Genomic DNA, 22686 nt, shown 5'->3' on the forward strand with positions numbered 1-22686 from the left:
GATCAATTTTGGAAAACAACTGCTTCAGCCAAGAGTGTCAGTCTGCTTCCTAATATGAATATGTATATTAAGCCATCTTTCTTTTCCCCAGGAACATACAATAAAATATAGTAGAGAGAGGTTATAAGAGATATTTTGGCAATGGGGGATAAAGGCATAAGGATGACGTAAGATGTTGATTGCATAAAATTTTGATTTTGGCAAACCTTAAAACCTCATTAATGATTTTTCAGTCCAGTGGGATCAACTAAGATCCAGTTTATAATGTTCGTATAAAAGGATTGGAACAGGTGATATCAATAGATTATATGCAATGGAATATTACCATAAACATATATTTGCTGTCATACACACACACACACACACACACACACACACACACACACACACACAAAATACAAAGTAAAAATATAAGGCCAAAAAATTGTAAACACCAAGTCCAGGGTTTTATTATTTGGATTACATTATTTTCTATGCACAGTGAAAGATCAATGCTTTCTCCAATGACTACTTCATGTCATTGATTCTCAATGTTTTGAGATTAAGAACTCGCCCACAGATTAACAAATCTTGCATGTCACCAAAGTCACACATTTAGGAGTGTAAGACCATTATGTCTTGACTGATAGTACAAATTATTTTATATACATTATCAACATTGTAAGCCAACCTTCATTTCCAATTTTTAAACATTTGCCCATAATTATTTTTCTTTCAAACAGTGGGATTTATTCACAGCTCTGAGACATCAGGTTGCCGTTCACTCGTACACCTTCCATCTTCAGGTTGCTTGGACTTGTACTAGAAGAGAAAAGATTGGATATTAACATTTGGATTTCTCTGTGACTTTATTGTAAGCTATCAGTTTACATTAATATCCAACACTTACGACAAAGTAACAACATTATAGGTTAGGGGAAGACATGATAACTGTCTTCCAGTACTTGAGGGGCTGTGATAGAGAAAGAGGATTGATTTATTCTCCAAAACACGAGACAGAAAGTAATGGGTGGTTAATAAGAGATTGAACCAATAGGTAAGGATAAATTTTCTGGCAGTGGGAACAACTAATCAATGGAGTAGTTTGGGTGCCAGTTGTTGATGCTCCCTCAAAGGATATTTTTGAAAACAGACTAAACAAACATTTGACTGGGATGGTATAAGGTCTCCTCTTTAAGATGGGCATTAGACCAGAAGATCTTTGGGGTCCTTTCCAGCTGTATGATTATATGTTTTATTTATTTTACTGTTTTATTCAATTTGTATGCCACCCAACTCCCTGGGGACTCTGGGCGGCTCACAGTTTAATCAACAGTTAAAAACTATGCATGCCACTTGTAGCCAGATTCTGATGGTACACTATCAGATCAATGGCTCCAGGCCTTCTGGAAAAGCCAAGTCTTTATAATTTCCTGGAAGGCCAGTAGGGTGGGGTAGTCCGGATCTCAGAGAGTCAGAGCAGCCACAGAAAAGGCCCTTCCCCATGGATTCGACACTGCCAGCCGACACTGTTTAGCTGACGGGACTCGGAGAAGACCAATGGGTCCTTATCGGTCTGTGGGCCCTTATTGGTCACTGGGAGCTATGTGGTAGAATACAGTCTCAAAGATAGTCCAGCCCTAAGCTGGACTAATTAAAGGTAATTATCAACACCTCGAATTGCACCTGGAGACCAATTGGGAGTCTGTGCAGTCCGCAGAGAATTGATGTAATGTGGGTGTATCTGGGTGCACCCACAACATCTCATGTGCCGCTCTGAGTCCTCAGAGAGGGGCGGCATACAAATCTATTACATTATTATTAATTATTATTATTGTGGACCAGATGTAGTCTCTGAACGCTCTTCAGGTGTAGCCCCATGTAGAGCGCATTGCAATAATCTAACCGTGAGATGATAAAGGCATGAGTGACTGTGAGAAGAGCCTCCTGATCCAAGTATGGCTGCAATTGGGACACTAGGCAAAGCTGTGCAAAGGTTCCCCTAGCAACAGCCACATAGTCAGAAATTGGTCTCATCTTAGCTGTGAGTCTAGGAGGACACACAAATTACTAACCCATTCTGAGGAGGGTAATCCCCCCCCCTGAACCAAGGATGGACAATCAATATAATCTTTAGGAGGCAATATCCACAGCCACTTAGTCTTGTCAGGGTTCAGTCTGAGCCTGTTAACTCCCATCCAGACCCTCACAGCCTCCATGCATTGGCACATCATATCTATTGCTTCATTGAAGTGACACGGGGTGGAGATATATAGCTGAGTGTCATCAGCATATTGCTGATACCCCACCCTATGTCGTCGGATGATCTCACCCAGTGATTTCATGTAGATGTTCTACAGTATGTTCTATGTTTAGATAGAATTTGAAATGCAGTGAAGAAATTACTGACTTGGAAGGATACCTTTTAAAGAAGAGCAAACAGAGTTAACAGAAAAATCCACTGAAGTCTAGAGAAGAGGCTTTTCTTGGATAAAACAAGAATAATTTTATACTTTTAGAGACTGGTAAAAGTTGCCTCAGAGATGCATCTGAAATCCTCTGATATCCCACCAGGAATGGGAAGCTAAGAGGCTCTTTCGGTTACTCTGCTAATTTACTCAAGGTAGTTGAACAAATGTCAGAGTAAATCCCATTGGGTTTGGAGGCAATCAGCAGTTTTAATGGCTTCTTTTCTTGAAAGAGCTACATTATTGTAAAAAGCCTGAACGAACCCAAATGTGCCTAATTAGGGAACTGGTGTATTTAAAGTTTAGTTCTTTCTGTTAGGGAAAGAGATGATTTAAGAAGAGAGATTTGTTTATCTTCTTCCTGCAAGCTACAGGTAGTTCTCAACTTATAACAGTTTGTTTAGTGACCATTTGAAGTTACAACTTCATTGAAAAAAGAGACTTATGACCGTTTTTCACACTTATAACCATTGTAGCATCCCTTGGTCCCGTGATCAAAATTCAAATGCTTGGGAACTGACTCATTTTGTTTGTTTGTTTGTTTGTTTGTTCATTTATTATCTAGATGGATATCCATCTATCCATCTGTCCATCCATATATTGTTGTGGAAGTAGTCATTGACAGGTAGGACGTTGTAGCAAATAATTTTATGAACTACGCTTAGGTCATGCTTAAGAAAATATAGTTCTAACACTCATATTTATAATGGTTGCAATATTCCAGAGTCGTGACTTCACTTTTTCCAATCTTCTCTCAAAGCAAAGCTAATAGGGAAGCCAGATTCACTTAACAACCATGTTACAAACTTAGTCACTGCAATGATTCGCTTAAGAACTGTGGAAAGAAAAATCATAAAATGGGGCAAAATTTATGTTACTTGCTTTTATTAAAAACATTAAAACTGCAAAACACAGCTAAAAAGAGATAATGGGTGAACGAGGTTTAATAATAATGCCTGATTTCTGGCATCCCCAGGCTAAATGTACAATCAGGTCTAAGGGACCTTCAGAAAACTATGTGCAATGGTGCCAACTTAACCTCAGGGGGAAGGATATTCCATAATGCAGGTGTGGCAGATGAGAAGCCTCACTGCCAAATGTAGCTCCCTATATAATTGAACCCACAGCATGCTTTCTCTACTGGATTTGGAGACAGGAAGATGTAAGTAATTAATAGATACAGTTAAGTAATTGATTTCCTGTAATTAGTTATCAGGACTGTTACTTGGAATGCAGCATCTGGAGCGAGTAGCATAATATTTATTTTCCCAGCACAGCCAGATCAGAAGTGTTTTCCTGATGCAAAGTTAGATGACCTTCCTAAAAATATTTATTACTGCAACACCACCACCAGCTATATATAAAACAACATTTGCAAAATTCAAATTTAGAAAGTAGAACAAAGATGTGCTTTGGTTAATATCTCAGAGGGATAGTTCAGCAATTGTAAATCTAACCAGAGAAGCAGATAAGATATGCATGCTACAAATCACATGAAAAACTATTATTCGGCTCTGTGATAGGGCTGTACTTGGCAAGTCTCAAAAATAATATCGCTGGTGGTCTTCATCCCCCGGTGCTTTTGCAGGAGGCCCGGGGGACACGGCTACCGGTGTAGCCGCCATTTTGATGAAGGCTGAGATCTCGCGAGGCTTCGCGAGATCTCAGCCGAAATCTCGGGTGGCTTGGCCACCCGATGATGAATCCGGGGAGGAGCCAGCCAGCCAGCCCTATAAAAGGGCTGGCTGGAAATCTGCCTTTTTGCCTGGACTCGTCAAGAGCAAACACCCACCCGCCCTCCGTGTGCCACTGTGGGTCGCCCTAGGGGGCCGAATAGGAATTTTTGGTGGTCTTGGCATTTGCCACGATTGTTTTTTCACCTATTCCACACTGTGGAGACGGATAAGCGGCTAGGGGGTGTTTTGCCCCTATTTAGGTTAATTGGTTTACCTTTGGTCATTTGGGTAGGCAGGTTAGGGGTGGAAAACTGGGTGGTGGTTTAGCAACTGCGTGTTCTCCGTTGGGCATCTTTGGGGATGATTGACAGGTACTCTCCAAAGGCTTGTGGTGCGAGTGACCTGAGCAATTGGGGGGAACCTGTCTTTGGGTCCCGCCCATTTAATTCCCCTTGTAGGTGTTAGCCAGCGGGACCTCCCACATGGAAGTGCATGGCAATGTCTCAGGTGAGGGAGTGGTCCCTCACCTGGATTAGCATGGAGCTACGCCCATAAGTTGCCCCGGAAGTTTTTTCTGATGTCATTTTCCGCCCCGGAAGCAATTGTTTGACCCTGCGGGTCCATTTTAAGGTTATATTTGATTATGCTAATTATGCTAATTTATTAAATAAATTATGCAAATTTAATTAATAAAAATGACCCAGTTTTAAATCCAGCTCTTGTGTCCGTGTTGTTACTCCGCCTCTCCTGCAATATCTGGTTCTGGATTCTAGAATGAACAGAACAATCCTACATATTCAGGACAACATTTCCACCTCAGCTTGGTCTAAAATTGCCTGTAAGATTGACAAGGGAGAACAGAGAAATAGCTTTTTTTGCCTTCCTGTTTCCTGCTGGTATTAATTTATTTCCTACATTATACAATGGGAAAAATTCAAAGAATCAAGCTAGCATATATTTTCATTAAATCAGGTGAAGTATATTTTGGAACGATCCCTCGAGGAATCAAAATGCAATGCTGATACACTGAATTTCTGTCTCTGAATATCTCTTAAAAATATATTTTTAGTTATTGTTCAATATGTTTGCCTTTAACAAATCAGTATGTTGAGAGATAATGTATATGAGGTGTCAAAATGTCCTGAATCATCTTTGGTTAAATTAGTATGATGGCATTAAATAAACGCCCCAACTGTGCCAATCAATCAGCTGACAGTGCTTGTTATCGTATTATATCATTGATATAATAATTGCAACAATCTATTGGGATCGCTTTAAAATGATAATGCAGTCATCATCTATGAAAACAAAGAACTGAAGCACAAACTATTCAAATATAATGTGAACACCCTATAGCCAAAAAATATTTGAACAGATGGCATGGCCTAAGAAACATATTTGGTACTAAAAATTCCTGTAAACCCATTGTTAGGTAATAGAAAAAAAATAATTAAACAAAAAGAGATTGCAAGTCAATGATTTACAATAGTTAATTTTGTGAATATTCAAAGTTACTGAAAAAAGAGACTTAGGACCGTTTTTCACACTTAGGACCATTGCAGCATCCACATGGTTACTGCCAGTTTGGTGTCATCTGCAAATTTGATGAGTTCCCCATCTATCCGTTCACCCAAGTCATTGATGAAGATATTGAAGAGTACTGGGCCTTGGAGTACTTCAGGTACAAGCAATACTGTAGGCCAACATGAAATGGGCAGGTTGCTTACAAATGTGACTAAGTTTGAATGCCTAAAATTTGAACAGAAAAACTGACACTTACTAATTTGAAGAACTGGTTCACTTTTTTCTTTCTTAGAGTTTTCCTGTCTGTTTCCAAGATGGGTGGAATCTGTGTCTGACTGATTCTCTGTGACTCCTTTGTTTCTTCCAGCGTTGGGCAGCATATGGATAGAGTTAAAGCTTTAAAAAATGCAGTATACATAGTCAAAATAAAGTTGCAAAATGGAATGCATATCAGTAAATTGCAAAATGAGAGAGAGAGAGAGAGAGATACAGACAGAGAGACAGAGAGACAGACAGACAGACATGATACAGATTTACATCATCAGTTTCTCTCCCTCGCTCTCTGGTAGCGTGTGTGTGTATTGTGCGTTGCATGTGTGTTACAAATAAGACTAAAGATTAATTTTTAACAGAAATGGTTAACTCTGACTAGAATGTACTAATCTATGTGAATATTCACATGATAGACCATCCTTCAAAGATATTCTTCACAGAAGATGAGACATGAAGAGAAATGTTATCCTATTTTAGCATTGTGCCTGACATATTTAAGTAGTGACAAAAATAATAGATTTAATATATATATTCTGTGGAAATTTATAAGATTTAATCATTCTGCTGTGCCAAACTTCTTGAGCATTATTAAGGGAGCTTCCCTTCCACTGATGAATCCATCATGTTTGCTACATTTTAATGTTATTTCAAATAAGACTGCCGTATTTCCACTTTCTGCACCAGCATGTAGAAACAGTTACCATTTCTGGACTTAAAGAAAACCATTTTTCAATTAGGCTTCTTGTAAGATGCAGTATATGCTAATATAGGAACTATTTCCTATAGCCATCGTGGCACAATGGTTAGAATACAGTGCTGGAGGCTACTGCTGACTGCTGGCTGCCAACAGTTTGGCAGTTCAAATCTCAGCACTGGCTCAAGATTGACTCAGCCTTCCATCCTTCTGAGGTGGGTAAAATGGGGACCCAGATTGTTGGGAGTAATATGCTGTAAACTACTTAGAGAGGGCTGTAAAGCATTGTGAAGCAGTATATAAATCTATCTACAATTGACCTCTCCCCCTTTCTAAGAGGTCTGTAAGGGGCGTGCCTAAGCGCACCACTGTGCCTACCGTCCCTGTCCTATTGTCTTCTTTTGTTACTTTTTATCATTACTTATCTAATATTTTATTTGTACAAATTACCACTCTATAATTGTTTGACTAAATAAATAAATAAATAAATAAATAAATAAATAAACTGGAAACAGGAAAAGAATTAGACTTTCTCCAAGTCTATCAGACCACGTTCACAAATTCAGCAAGATGAACCATTTCTTTGAGATCATTCATACAAATAATGAAAACAACAGCCCAATTGTGATGTACAAGTATCTAGATAAATTTTGACATTTATCGGTTATGACAAATATATATTTCTTCCTTTTCTGGGTTTTTTTTTCAACACCATATTAAATAGTCACCTTTACCACAAGCACATTACATTTTTTTCCCGTGTCTGTTTTAAATGCTTATGTTAGGGAACAAAAATATTTGTATGAATAAAGTGGCATATCTTTGTATAAGTAATCCTCAACTTACAACCACAATTGAGTCCCAAATTTCTGTTGCTAACTGAGATATCTGTTACGTGAATTTTGTTCCATTTTACGACCTTTCTTACCAAAGTTTTTAAGCAAATCATTTGCAAAAGCTGGTAACATGGTTGTTAAGTGAATCTGGCTTCCCTATTGACTTTGCAAGTGAGAAAGCTACAAAAGAGGATCACATGACCCAGGACACAGCAACGGTCATAAATATGGACCAATTTCCACACATCTGAATTTTCATCACATGATCATGGGGATCAAGCCACAAAGGTTGTAACTGAAAAATGGTTACAACTCACTTTTTTCCCATGCTGCTGTAACTTTGAACTGTCACTAAACTGTTGTAAGTCGAGGACTATCCATATATTGTTCAGCAGTGTTAACATAAGTTTATTTACATGAAACCGAAATAACTTTTCTCAAGATACATGCTAATTATCTCAACCCGCAAAAAATCCCAACAACCCAATATTCAAGGACAAGAAAGATTTTAAAATACTTGAATACTAGGCAATGTAGGTTTTGCTTTCATGAATATATAGTATAGATTCAAAAGATGCTGAAACTGCTCATGTATTATTTAATTTCTGGCAAAATTATCTAACATAACAGCATTATTGTTATTTTTAAGTAAACAGGGGTAAATTTCATCATTTAAAAAAATTAATGATAGAGTAAAACTGCAGAGCTTTCATTTTCTTAATTAACTTACCTGGTATAGTTGGCATAGAACGGCTGGCAAAACTCATTTGCTTGAGAAGAACAGATGTTTTCTGAGGGATGTCCAGATGTTCAGAAAGGTTGGTATCACTCATAAATTCATATTTTCTTGACAGCTGCACCGTCACAACAACAATAACAACAACAATAAGCCAAAGTGTAAACTCAAAAAAGAAAATTGCTTGGTTTTAAATATATAAGATAAAATAGTTACAATCTGATTGTGCTCCACAGAAATAATGTATGAAGGGGCTGTTACTGAATTGGAGGTTATCAAACCCCCCCCCCCATTCTTGGATAATGAAGGAAAGTCGGTAATATATTAAGTAAACATAGTCACTGTCAATTATTGATCTAAGGATACCATTTTGGGCCTTAAATTCAACCGGAATTATTCTGTTAAAAGTGAATAGAATTTGAATTGCACTTTAGCACCATAATCAGTTATGAGCTTCTGCTAATCTTTCTTTAATGCTAATAAAACCTGCTTAAGGTACAGAGGCAAAAATGAAAGAAAATATAATACAGTGATCCCTCGATTTTCGTGATCTCAATCTTCGCGAAACGCTATATCGCGATTTTTCCACCCGATGACGTCACTCCTTTCCTTTCTCATCTTTCTTTCTCTCTCTCTTTCTCTATCTTGCTTCTTCCTCTCTCACACTCTCTTCCTCCCTCTCTCATCTCTTTCTTTCCTTCTCTCTCTTTCTCTATCTCTCCCCCTCTTGCTCTCGAGCGGCAAGCGAGCAGCTGGGCGGGCGGGTGAACGGGCAAGCGGCAAGCGGCAAGCGAGCGGCCGGACGGGCGGGTGACGGGCAAGCGGCAAGCGGCAAGCGATCTTGGGGTTTCCCCTTTGCCTGGGCGGCGGGAAGACCCAGGGAAGGTTCCTTCGGCCGCCCAGCAGCTGATCTGCTCCGCAGCGCGGCAGCAGCGAGGAGCCGAAGATGGGGTTTCCCCTTTGCCTGGGCAACGGGGAAACCCCATCTTCGGCTCCTCGCTGCTGCCGCGCTGCGGAGCAGATCAGCTGCTGGGCGGCCGAAGGAACCTTCCCTGGGTGCCACCCGCCGCCCACGCAAACTCCACCATCTGCGCATGTGTGGCCATGAAAAAAGAGCGCGCATGCGCAGATGGTGTTTTTACTTCCGCAACCCTACATCGCGAAAAATCGATTATCGCGAGGGGTCTTGGAACGGAACCCTCACGATACTCGAGGGATCACTGTACTAGACATAGTTCCCTCTAAGCTGAGCAGGGAGCAATCGCTCACTTAAAAATCGTCATCAACTCAGAGTTTTCCAAACCTGCCCAGAAGCTGAGAGGGAAATAGTGAGAGGGAAGGAGAGAGAGAGGAAGAGAGGAAGAGAGAGAAACAGATAGAAAAAAGAGAGGAAGAAAAAGAAAAAGAAAAAGAATGGGAGTAAGGAAAAGAGAAAGAAAATCAAAATCTAGTTTGAAACTAGCTCATCTATTTAAGTGGCATTTTGATATTGATAGAGTTGCCCTATTATGAGCTCACTGTTATAGATACACAGTACAGTATTTTATTTTGAAATTCTCTGAGGCAAAACAGGGTGGGGTTTTTATTTGTTTGTTTGTTTGTTTGTTTGTTTGTTTATTTATTTATTTATTTATTTATTTATTATTTCTGTGCTGCCCAGTCCTGAAGGGACTGCCGCTCAGACACTATACTTTTCCGGCCCCGCCCAAAAAAAAATTAGAGGGAACACTGATACTAGATAGAGATAATTTGGACTTATCTAGTTGTTTTGGACTAATCACATTAGCTGGCCAGTTGCTGCATTTGCTAGAGAGCATGGAAACTGAAGTCTAAAATATCTTCAGTACCAGTACCAGAATGTCTATGCTCTGCCCTCTCTCTCCACACAAATTAATTTTTAACACTTTATTAGATCAGGGTCTATTTCTACATTAGACTGGGCTAGGTGTAAAAACTTTTTAAAAAACAGACTTAGATATGATCATGGCACATCCTGAATTCAATATAAAAATATTATGAAATACGATCACATTAAAACTTGCAGTTTATATGTAATAAAAGATATACTTTTTCTTTTTTTAAATTTTATTTTATATACACAAAAACCTGACATAACATACAAACATACAATGGTAGAATCTTAGTTCCTATTTCAGTTATAGCTCAAGAGCAGTCTAAAAGATTTTTGTATACATATAAATACACACACACACACACACACACATACATACAGTTGATGTTTGCAGATTAGGGGTAACATCCTGAGTAGTTGTGGCAGTTGGAGCCTGCAAAGTAGTCAGCTGTTTTGTAATATATGTCTGTGGTGTAACATCCTGGATTTTGGTTTGGCTCCGAATTTGTGGTCTGGCCATATGTTTATGGTGTGTGTCAATTTGCTTTGTGTGCGTGTTGGAGGGGGGTGCAGCTGTTGGAGACGCTGCCATGGTTTTGCTTCTAGGGGGTGGTTGTATTTTGTCTGTCAGGTGGGTATGGGTTTGGGCCTGGTAAGAATGATTGGTGGTGGGATCCTATGTTGTACTGGGTTTGGTGTCAGTTTTTGTGGCTGGGATTCGTTTGACAAAGATCCAGAACAACACAGGATGCCACCACCAATCACCCTCACCAGGCCCAAACACATACCCACCCCACAGACAAAATACAACTACTACCCAGAAGCCAAACCACAGCAGCGCCAAACCATGGCAGCACCTCCAACTGCTGCATCCCTCTCCAACATACACAGAAAGCAAACTGACACACACCATAAACATGTGGAGAGTGGTTATTGAAGTTGTATGCATAAATTTACTTGATATGTTTTTGATATCAGAAAGTTGATTTTTCTATCCCCCCCCCCCCCCAATTTCTTAATTTAATGAAGAAGTGCCACAGGGGACCTTATGTAATTCTTTTCAAAAATTTCAGGACAGCAAATACTGATTATTAACAATTTATGCCACCATATTCTTTTTTTTAAAAAAAACCCCAAACCCTAAATTTTAATCCTAGAATTTAAAATGGCACAAAATTTTGAATGCTTTATTTTTATATTTAGGGCAATCATAAAATAGATTCAATTTACTCCTGGACTTCAATAAAATAGATAGGGTAATGGTTTCTGATCAATAGCTTATGTCCAGATATAATGGATATTTTGCAATATTTTTTCTAAAGAATCTTTGATAACCTGTTCTTCTTGTAGTTCAACTTTTTGGCAGCAAAGAAAATTGGATGAAACTTTTTTTTACTGAACTGATATGGATTTTATCCCCCCTTTAATGACATTGCATTTTTAATACTCAGAAGCCATTTCTCCCTCTAGGTTTGTCATAAAATTTTGAAGTGCAAGTTACATAAATTCAGGCTGATGATATATTAGTGTGATCAAAGTGCTCAGATGATAAATGGCACAAAAGAGGTGCCAGTGAAGTATCTCTTTGCTATGTTTATGGCACAGTTTCCAAAGTTGTGAGATCGTAACAAGATATTTTGTTTCTTTAACAAAGTGAGCATTTATTTATCTTGAAGGAACCTCAGCTGGAACTGGAGGCCATAGATGTGCAGCCAGCTGCTCTGCTCCAGATTGTTTAAGCAATTTCCCACCCAGCATCTGCCTTTGTATGGGGCAGTAGATTAACCCAGAGAATGTCAACTACAGGGCAGATTCTCTGACTTTGTTAAACAGAGTGATGCAGCTTCACAACATGCTAGATTGTCACCTGACCAAATTGGCTGTTGTATCTTGAAAGAATACAATTTTTTTTTTGTTTAAATGTGCCTAATATGCAAAACTCTAAAATTATGCTGTTAACAATAACTTACACATTTCATATCAGGAAGGTCAGAAGATTTTTTGTCTGGAAGTATGACGCTGCTTCTTTTTTCTCTCTTCCGGGCTTTCCTCATTTTCACTTCAGGCTGGCTAATTATGAGACGCCCATTTTCTTCTGACACAAATTCGGTTGCCTTGGGCGACATGACTTCGAGTTCAAAACTGCCAATGTAAATGGAAAGAAATTAATTAACTTAATTAATTTGCCCATAGCACTGCTGTTCCTTTGCAGAGGTTCTTTGCAATATGGCAAATCCAATGACATAAGGCAGTTCCAGAGGAAAAGCAGGAATTGGAAGACCTAGTAGTTGAAAACTAGTTGGGGAAAATTTTATAGCTACCAAGTCTTTTCTGGTATTTATTCCTGAGTCAGGAAAGAGATGAAAACAGGAATTGACAACCAAAGGAGGTAAGTGACCTAAGAGTTCATTTGAGGACATGTTTATAATAGGCTTGGAATGGTATAAGCAAGGAAAAATAGTAAGATTGATTGATTGATTGATTAATTGATTTAATTAAAGTTGTCTGCAGGCCATTTTGTCATATATGATGCTAGGTAGCTTACAGACATTGACTACAATGTACTATAAAACAGAGATACCCAAACCCGGGGCCTCAGACTGGCCTTCTATGGCACAAGGCCGAAGCCAGCCAGGGTCTGGGCTACATAAGTGAGCAAAGTCCCATCTGCGCATGTGTAGATTCCAGAGTACAAAACCCATGACCCTCCCTCCAAAGTCCCCGGCACCCAAAAAGTCAGGAGGCTGCTGCTATAAAACATTAAAACAATAAATAAGGATGTTAAATTTAAAATTCAATTAAAATAAAAGCAAACCAAACAGAGGAGATACGGTGTTATTTACTCCATTAGCCATCCCCAAAATGTCACAGGTCCCCAGGCTACCTGGCACTGTCATGTCTTCAAGGCTTTTCAGGAGTCCAAAAGAAACCCATAAAAAATCCATAAAAAGTATTTTTTATGGATTTTGGGTTTTTTAGATTGTTAATTCAAATTAATTGGATTTAAGACATTATGTATTGTTCTGTTATATGTTGTAAGCCGCCCTGAGTCCTCAGAGAGGGCGGCATAAAAGTCCAATAATTAAATAAATAAAATGAAGAAAGAAATATTTTTTTAAAATTTAGACATTATGCATTCTATTTATTCAGTGATTATTGGTCAGGGAGTAGTTATTCATACTGAGGGATTTTCCTGGATGATGTTATAAAACTTAGTGAACAACTAAAAGTTAGTAGTTTAAACTATGCAGAAAGGTAATCCAAGAAGGTGACATCAATCTTTGGGAAGTAATTCAGAATCATCCCCAATATTATTTATATGAACATGTACATGAGTGCTGGAATGGTGGTGAATAAATCCTCATTGCAGTTTCAATCTTCAATGCAGTTTCAATCTTCAATGCAGTCAGCCCACCACTGCTAATTTTAAAAGCAGCATTTGTTTTTGTAATAGCTTTTATTATAGACCAAATAAGATTAGATGCTTACTATCTCTGTTCAGTCATGGTGTGTTTTCTTAATGTTTATTTTATTTTATTTTATTTATTTGTCCAACACACAATACATATTGAAGAGAATAGACATGTAGTAATATATATAAAGATATAAAAATAGAGAAGACATATGAAAGGAAGAAAAGATATATGAGATAAAGGAGAGACAATTGGACAGGGGACCAAAGGCACACTGGTGCACTTATGTACGCCCTCTACTGACCTCTTAGGAACCTGTAATATGTTCTGTTTTCTCCTGGCCTAGCCTGCAAAAAACTCATGCCAGAAAGCTGGCCCATAACTAACCTTTCTGCCACAGTCTTGTTTGGTGTACCACAGTCAGAATTCAGGGAGGACATTGAAATAATGGACATCTGACGATACGATCTCAGCATAGATTTCGGTCGGCCTAACCGCCTGTCATCAAAATCCGGCTTAGAGAGGGAAAAAAACATGAAGAAGTTTGAGTGCAGCAAAACTGATTATTGCTTTTCACTGGCTGGCTTGGGGTGGGGGAGAAATGCAATGGTGTTGGGCTATTTTGTACAGCTTTCTTTGCAGAGATAAATACTTTGACTTTTATTTTTCTTTAGGTAAATTGGAGACAGGTTTTGGCCTCAAGGTCAAACTTAGTTCTGACATCTATAACATGAGGCCAAAACCTGCCTCCAATTTACCTAAAGTTTTTTTTCTCCTCCTATAAAAACCAAAATAAAACAAAACCTTTTTTGTTTCATTCCAGTATACTTTAAAAATTATTCTTCTCTTCCATTTTTCTCTATTATTGTCAGTGCTGTATGTAGCTCATCAGGATGGGCGCAATTACTGAGGCAACTCCATTGACTTCCCACTCCTAGAGCAGCCCCTGGTGGCCCTCTGGTACACTACAACCAGATTGTTGTCATTTGTCTCAGATTGAAAGAGTCGTCTCCAAATATTATTCTCATGCAGTTTCTTTACAATTTTTTTTAAAAATTAAGGAATGGCATTAGAATTATCAGCAACTGTACTATGTCCTATCTACAACATATATATATTATTTAGTTAGTTATTAAACTTCTATGAAACCCATCTTGCCAAAACAACTAGGTCGCTAACACTCATTCAATTAAAATATCATATAAAGCATTAAAACAATAAACAAAGACCATTTATAAATTTAAAATTCAGTTAAAATTCAGTTAACCAAGATGGAGAGAAAGGGAGTAAAGTATGCATAAGGAAGAGGTGGATATTAACCTGGATGTCATTTACCTATTGGGCCCTCGGCCAGTTGGAAAGTCAAATGGGTAAGTGCAGATGTCACGTCATGGGTCTTGATGTTCTAGAGCAGTGTTTCCCAACCTTGGCAACTTGAAGATATTTGGAATTTAACTCCCAGAATTCCCCAGCCAATGAATGCTGGCTGGGGAATTCTGGGAGTTGAAGTCCAAATATCTTCAAGTTGCCAAGGTTGGGAAACACTGTTTTAGAGGGCAGGCGCCATGGCAAAAAAGGCTATTCACCTGCTGGCCAAAATTCCTTGACTGATAGAGTCCCCAGCAGTGATGGGATGTTCCCAGTTTGGCCCAGTTCTGTGAACCTGTAGTGATGGGAGGCTCCACCCACCCACCTGGGAGTAGCATTTGGCATTGAGCAAACCAGTAGCAACAGGTTTTAGAATCCACTACTGGTCCTGGTCCACTATAATTGGGTGTGGGTTAATCCCACTGGGGTCAGACTGTTTCTTGGGTAAAATGGGCCCTTGCCATGAAAGGCTTTAAATATGATAATCTTGAAATTGGACCCAGAGGTAAACTGGTAATGAGTGCAGCAGGACAACGGTGTAACAAAGGCCACCTCAGGGGCCTCAAGAACTGCCCACACAGCTGCATTCTGTACCAGCTAAAGCTTTCACTTACTGTTCAAGGATATTCCCAAACAGACCAAATTTTAATAGTCCAACCATAAGATGACCAGGGCTTGAGTATGTGAGTGCAGTGACTCCTGCTCCAGGAAAATGTGCAACATGGACAAGACAATGTTATTCAAAGACTTGTTCTAACCAGAACTGCCTAAGTATTCCAAAGTACTTTATTCTATTTGCTTCTTTATTTACTCATTATTTTCTTATTTTAATTTGTTATGGTTGGTTGCCCAATCAGTCAAATATTTAGACTGGATTTGACAATTTTGTGCCACTATCTTGTCCTGGAATAAGCAGATGTTTCTGTGTGATGATGTAAAGGAAATCATTGATATAAATTGTCCCCCCCCCCAGCTTGTTTTGGAAAAGTGGAAAGAATGTTTGTATGTAAATTGATTTGCACACAAGCACATTTCTGGGTGATAAGAATAGTTTAAAAAAGAAATCTGGGACACAACAGTACAAATGAAGCATATATGTGTTCACAGAACATAACAACAGAAACCATTTGCTGAACAACATGGGACCCAATATTAAAATAATTTAAATTGTTTCATAATGAGCTGCTCTAAATTAAACCTGTTATTTCTGAATAGTGAATTAGCTATAAGACAATGTGGCTAGTACAAATTGTGCTGGATGTTGATATTAGTTTAGATTAGTATTTAGATTTATATACCGCTTCCCAGTGCTTAATAGCCCTCTCTAAGCGGTTTACAAAGTTTACCGACTTTGGAAGGATGGAAAGCTGAGACAACCTTGAGCCTACTGAGATTCAATCTGCCAAACTGCTGGCAGCTGGTGATCAGCAGAAGCAGCTTGCAGTACACTCTAACCACTATGCCACCAAGGCTCGATATAATATTAAGTTTCCAGAGTTACTCAGTATTTTTCTTTTCGGACATGCTACATATAATGGTTCTCATATTTTTTTAAAAAGGAAGCCATCACTGAATTACAATTTGAGCATAGATTAACCTTACATGCTTTCTTACATGTTAATACTTGGATGAAGTTTCCCCCCTCCCACTCTCTCAATGTCTCTTTCTTAATGTCTGCCTGTCTGCCCCCCCTCTTCTCTCTCTCTCTCTCTCTCTCTCTCTCTCTCTCTCTCTTTGTCCGTTTCTATCTCTGTGTGTATGTGTGTGTGTGTTGGGAAACCTGCCATTTCCTTGTTTTAAAACCTGAAAATTTAGCCTTAAAAATTGCAGGGTTATTACAATCTTTATATGAAAATTGGCTTATAATCTCCTACTTCTGACTCCATTCTCAGTTTGACTCATTGCACTCAGTCCTGGCAAGAAATGCAGGAAAGTCATTTAGAGTTTCCAACATTGTTTTCAAATACGTTGTAGATTTTATTTGCAGTGGGAATTGCTTCTGAATCTTTGAATCCCAAATGCAGGAGGAAGGCAAAATCAATACAGCTGCCTTTTACAGGGAAGAACATACCCCAGAGACCCCAGGAAAAATGATAAAACCAAAGGAATTTGACTGGTCACATTTAATGGTTTTCATATGCACTGGCTGATGCATTAAATACTGTCATCCTCTGAGCTTATTAATTTAAGAGAAACTTCTTCCAGAGGTAATTTATTTTTTCCTTTCTGTCTAAAACTGATGATTTTTCATTCATGTACTGTGGTAACAGAGATATAATTTCAGTCCAAGATAGAGTCTAAGAAGTACCTAAATTGAAATGACTTCAATATATTTTAAAAAGATACAGTAGCCATGTATTCTCCATGTTACAATACTGAAATCCTTCTGCTGGTCTCTATCTGCTTGGCCTTTAATCAAACTGTAACACACTATCAGACTCTGGATATGTTCCCATGGTTTATGGCTGACCAGATTAAATTAATTTTCTAGTATGATCTATTCATCCCCTGATGATTCATTTATACCAAATTTTAGGAGGTGCCTAAAGTGCTACATAGAATCTGATGCTTTCAAAAACAGCCTCTATAATGTAGAGTAACTGACTATATTCACATTAATATCAAACAGAAGGACTGAAATAAATCTAAATTGTCAACAGTCATGAAATTTTGTGCAGGAATTCAAAATTCTTGTAAAGAGCTACTTCTGAATTTGAATTTTTTATGTAATTTGGTGTTCCCATACAATAATTTAAAATGTCTCACAAGATTTAGCAACTTGGCAAGATTTTAGGTAGACTAGGAGGCATCTCACCACTCCATGATGCCTTGGGCCTAACACAATTGCCAACCTCCAATTTACAACATTTCTACTCCAGCTCATAGCCAAAGATGACATATATCCATTTCAACTGAACTGAAAAGGATATAGTCTGTTCAGCATAGATAACCCAATTATGTGCTTAAAAAATCATGTCTTTTTCAGAACAAATAAGAACCTAAGCTACAGAACTGAGAGAAATCTAATTTAATACAATGTGTACATATAATGGTCTATAATTACAAATCTACATACAAATCTAATAAATAATAATAATAATAATAATAACAACAACAACAACAGCAACAACAACAACAACAATAATAATGATAATAATGATAATAATAATAATGATAATAATAATAATGATAATAATAATAATAATAATAATAATAATAATAATAATAATAATAATTTGCATTTGTTAGAAGTCAGATCTATGTTAAGAGTGGGTTCTGGTTTTCTTCACTGGTGGTTCGCTCAGTGTCGTGACATGCAGGTACATGCGCACATGTGCAGTACTGCAACAAAGCTCCGGTACATGTGCAGAAGCGAAAAACAAGATGGCGCTTCCTACACCCCTGCCACAAGAACTGATTTGGGGGCATGGCAGGCCTGGGTTTCTGTGGGTTCCAGCAAGCCAGGCTGCCAAGTTATTACCATTTCTATGGAATCAGTCCAAACCAGGAAGAACCCACTTCTGGTCTATGTCTTCCCACAAAAAGGTGGTTTAAGGTTCACTAACTAGAAACATTTCTTCAATCTTCATATCCTGAGGCCTGCAAGCCTTCCTGTTCTTGCAGATGTCAAACACTTCATCTGATTATTTAGTTATTTACCCACATGTGTTCCAAGAACTGTGACAATCGCAGGGTTGCTAATTCTACTCTGCATATTTTGCATACTGCTATTTTAACAACAACTCATATTTATATTTTATTATACTAAATTGTATGTTGTTTCAGGAATAGATTCACCAAACAGTTGGAATTCTTCGGCGGGGAAAAGAGTAGGGTATTCATGTTATTCATTCTTATTAAAAACTGTTAGCCATTAAAATTAAGCCAAGGGTTTAAGAGAATGAGTTCATAAGGTTTGTTTCTGCTCTCCTAATAAAATGGGGAATATAAATACACTTCAATAGTTATGGAAGTTTCTTAGCAATCTATGAGACAAAGTCTATTGCAGGGGTGTCAAACTGGATTTTTGTAAGGGCCAGATCAGCATTGTAGAGGTAGTGGGGGAGAGTGGGGCGGGGGTGGGGGAGATGGACGGATGCCTCCTGTAGCACTCTGCCAGCTAAAAATGGACTGTGGAGGCCTCGCAAGGCCCACAGGTGGGCCATTTTTGGCCTCCTGCAGCACTCTGCCAGTCAAAAGGGGGCCTCCATGGAGCTTTGGTATTTTCAAGATGGTCCGTAGGCCAGCCCACAGACTTTGAGTTTGACATGCCTGGTCTATTGTTTGAAACAGGAAATAAAGTGATATTTAAATCACAAATAGACAGTTGTAATGTTATTACACCACAGGCCAAATTTCATGATTTTTTTCTTATTAAGGTAAAATATAATTTTTAAAAATGTTAAAAATAAAAGACCAAATCTTACCAATTCTCTGATTCCATATTGTTTTTCTACTTTAACCTTTAAGTGCCTGAAACATTCCTCCATACGTTCATGGAAAGGACGAAGGCTATCTGATACTCTTCTTTCATGAATCTTAATTCCAGCTCCAAGAAATGGAACCTAACAAGCAATAAGAAAAAATTGAGTCATGCTATTTCATATTCCCCATGTCTCCAGAACATGTTGAACTGACAACAGTTATAAAATGGGATTTGTAATATATTGGCCAGCTGACATTTTCTTTCTTTCCTTTCAAACAGGTAGCAATACATCTTACTATGAATTGCAAGAAAATAATTTTCCTGGAAAAATAATTACAGAATGGTGAAATACAACTTTCCTGGAAAAAATTAATTGCACTTTTTTATTTCCTGGGCATGATGATATGCAATAAAGGTGTAAATTGTGTAAAGGTGTAAATTGATGGCTATTATATGATACTTTGGATATTCTTAAGATGAAGAGGGATAGTGGACATTTTTACTGTGTTGCAAATATTGCATTGTAAGCATTTTGCCAAGTGATCAAATCATTAGTAAGTTTAAATGTAAAGCCAGTTCAACTGAAATTTTAACCACAGAAGCATGGTTGTTTCTGTGTACAGTATATGTGTGTGTCTTCCAGGGAAGGATCAGCAAAGAACACCATGAATGGCAAGAATACAATACCTACTTCCAGAAGCATCATTCAAGATCTGAAGGTCATCCCACTCTAAGTGCTTGGTAGCTATATGACCATGGTGTGGAAGATGATTAATGGTATCTTTCCTGTATTTTACCAAATACTTACATAAATTATAAGAAGTGATTGGTAATATAATGATAGATAATGGTTCTTATGTCAGATACCATTCAATTTGTCACATATAAAAATCTAAGAATCTTCCAATAATATTTTTTATGATATGGCTAGATTAGAGCTGGACAGACTGACATCAGTTTGAAGGATGAAACAACACTCTCTGCTTATTTATTCAGTGTCTTATATGTTGAATTGAGACAAGCTGGATTGCAAGAAGATAAGTAGGCTTTTAAAGTTGGGAAAGAAACATCAATAACCTATACCATGCTGATGACACTGAAAGTTGAAAATGCAAATGACCTGAAAGCTCTTGTAATGTAAGTCAAGGAGTAATGAGAAGAAATGGGATTGAGATTCAATATAAATAAGACTAAATAAATGGTAACAGGTACAGCAAGCAACCTTAGAATCTCTAATGTAAATATTCAAGTGGGCGATAATTTCTGCCTTTTAGAATCAGCTAACAACAACACACGAAGGAAACAGCAGTCATGAAATATGCTGCATATTCTCAGTTGACAGAATAGCAGTGAAAAACTTGGAAAAGTATTCAGAAGCCATGATGTATTGTATGCCGACAAATATTAGAACTGTGCAGGCAATGGTGGTGCTCTAGGGAAGTAAAAAAAAAAAGTACTTTGAACAAACAAGCTAGAAAAGAGAATTAGCACTTTTGAACTCTGGTATAGAGATGACTCTTGAGAATACTATGAGTAGCTAAGAAAACTAAGAAATTATACAATGAATCGATCCAGAGTTGTCATGTGAGGCACACAATAACCAGGCACAAAATATCCAGATTTTTCACATTTTGGACATAGTATGTAATAACCTAGTTCTCTTGAGATATCCAGGTGATGGAAGAAGGAGTAAGGAGCTGAGGGAAAGGAGTAGATTTCTAACAATTAGGACTTGATTAGAGCAGTGATGGATGCACTTTTGGAAGACTTGAAGAGTCAGTTGGGAGACAGGTTTCTCTGTGTTATTGATAAGAGTCAACACCAACTTGATGGAGCATATCGGCAATCATTCAATCAGCAATCAGGATGATAGCTGTCCTCTAGACTCATGGGTAATAGTCTTTGGCCTCAGGCCTATATATAGTTCATAAGAACTTAGAGCTCTTGTCAGTTGTCAAAAATCAGTGATATGCATTTCTCATCATTTTGAGTCACACCATTTTGTGACATCCCCTCATACTAAAATTATGAGGAGGTTACACATTACACAGATTTTACGAAAGACAGAGAATCTCCATGTATGCTAATTTAACCCTTCCAATACTTATGAATAGCTTTGTCGCCTGCTTTTCAAGGAACTGGTATGGTGTAGATATTTCCCCCAGTATAGTACTCCCTCTGTTCTGTCTAGAAAGATGTGAATTTTCATGTTTCTCATGTAAATTCATCTTTTGGTACATGAAAAGTGGGACTACACTAATGGACAGATCAGTTTTTGTGCTTACAAATTGACTGTTTGTACTTAGGTAACCTTTCATAATGATTCAGAATTATTAAAACAATTCAAAGTTCTAACTTCCTAGCATTCTAAATTACATTGGACACCACCATTAATAGGAATGTCTTCTGAATGCAATCTAGATATGGGGTGTGAAGAAGTCACAGAAGACCATGGTGCTATTATGCACCAAAGATATGGGGATGTTTATGAAAACAACACATAACAATGGAGCTGATATAAATATATGCAAACACGTAAATGAAGGACTTACTTCATAACCCAAGATTAAACATTTGTTTGCATGTATTTTTAGTTGCTATTCCCACAGCAAACAGTAGCTATTTCTACTGATTCAAATGTCAGTAGAAGAAGAAAGATACTGACAATGGTGGGTGACTTATCCAGAAACAAACTAGAAGCAAAAAATAGATTAGTCCCTGGGGAAAAAAGCATTACCATTTTGCTACATCCCTCATAAAGTTGCTACATTTGGTATTTTAGCAAGAACATAAAAATAGAGCTGATATTTTCAGGAGTTCAGAGTGTTAATATGTTGTTTTTACCCTGGTGAAACTGTTAATAGCAGAGAATTAAACATCATTCAAAACCAATGCAAAAATCAGTGTTTTCTCTTAGTTCTTCTTTATCTGAAAGCAACAGAAATGCTGTGATGTCAGGTGTTTTCCTTCCCCTTCTTAACATTGCATAAGCATTTCTAGAGAGTAAGTTTTCAACTAAATCACCAAGGGATTCCTGAAGTTTTTGTTCAGGAAAGGAAGCTCATTAAATGTGGATGAAAAACTTTTACAACATACTTTTATGTGATATTTCCAGTCGCAATTCAGACAAGTATTCCTCTTCAAACAAACAAACAAACAAACAAACAAACAAACAAACAAACAAACAAACAAAGGAAAACAGAAGAAAAATGTGCATGCATTATATATTGACATGCTTCCCCTCTGGAAATGAAATCAATCAGTGGAAAAACTAATAATATTTATTTAGAAAATCGGAGAATTGCGCCTAGCATTTCAATACCTGCCAAGCAATCAGGTCCTTGAGTCGGTGTAGTTTGTCCTGATCCTCTGGGTGATCCCTACCATACTCGTCTGTGAAGAAAGCCTGCAAGCAGAAAGGAAGTTACTCAGTTTTTCATC

At 37.9% G+C, this 22686-nt stretch overlaps 1 protein-coding gene across 1 annotated transcript in view; it reads right to left on the reverse strand.

Moving 5' to 3' along the window:
• Positions 1 to 422: 422 nt before the first annotated feature.
• Positions 423 to 22686, reverse strand: part of DOCK2 (dedicator of cytokinesis 2) — a 344199-nt gene continuing 321935 nt past the window's right edge. Inside the window, exons 46-52 of the mRNA XM_070735887.1 lie at positions 22568 to 22651; positions 19247 to 19384; positions 13839 to 13966; positions 12009 to 12180; positions 8181 to 8304; positions 5904 to 6043; positions 423 to 801 (exon numbers count right to left, since the gene is read on the reverse strand). Coding sequence (XP_070591988.1) covers positions 733 to 801; positions 5904 to 6043; positions 8181 to 8304; positions 12009 to 12180; positions 13839 to 13966; positions 19247 to 19384; positions 22568 to 22651 — 855 coding nt within the window. The 3' untranslated portion in view covers positions 423 to 732. The remainder of the gene's footprint in view (positions 802 to 5903; positions 6044 to 8180; positions 8305 to 12008; positions 12181 to 13838; positions 13967 to 19246; positions 19385 to 22567; positions 22652 to 22686) is intronic.

This window comes from Erythrolamprus reginae, chromosome 2, assembly GCF_031021105.1.
Source record: "Erythrolamprus reginae isolate rEryReg1 chromosome 2, rEryReg1.hap1, whole genome shotgun sequence".
NCBI lineage: Eukaryota > Metazoa > Chordata > Lepidosauria > Squamata > Dipsadidae > Erythrolamprus > Erythrolamprus reginae.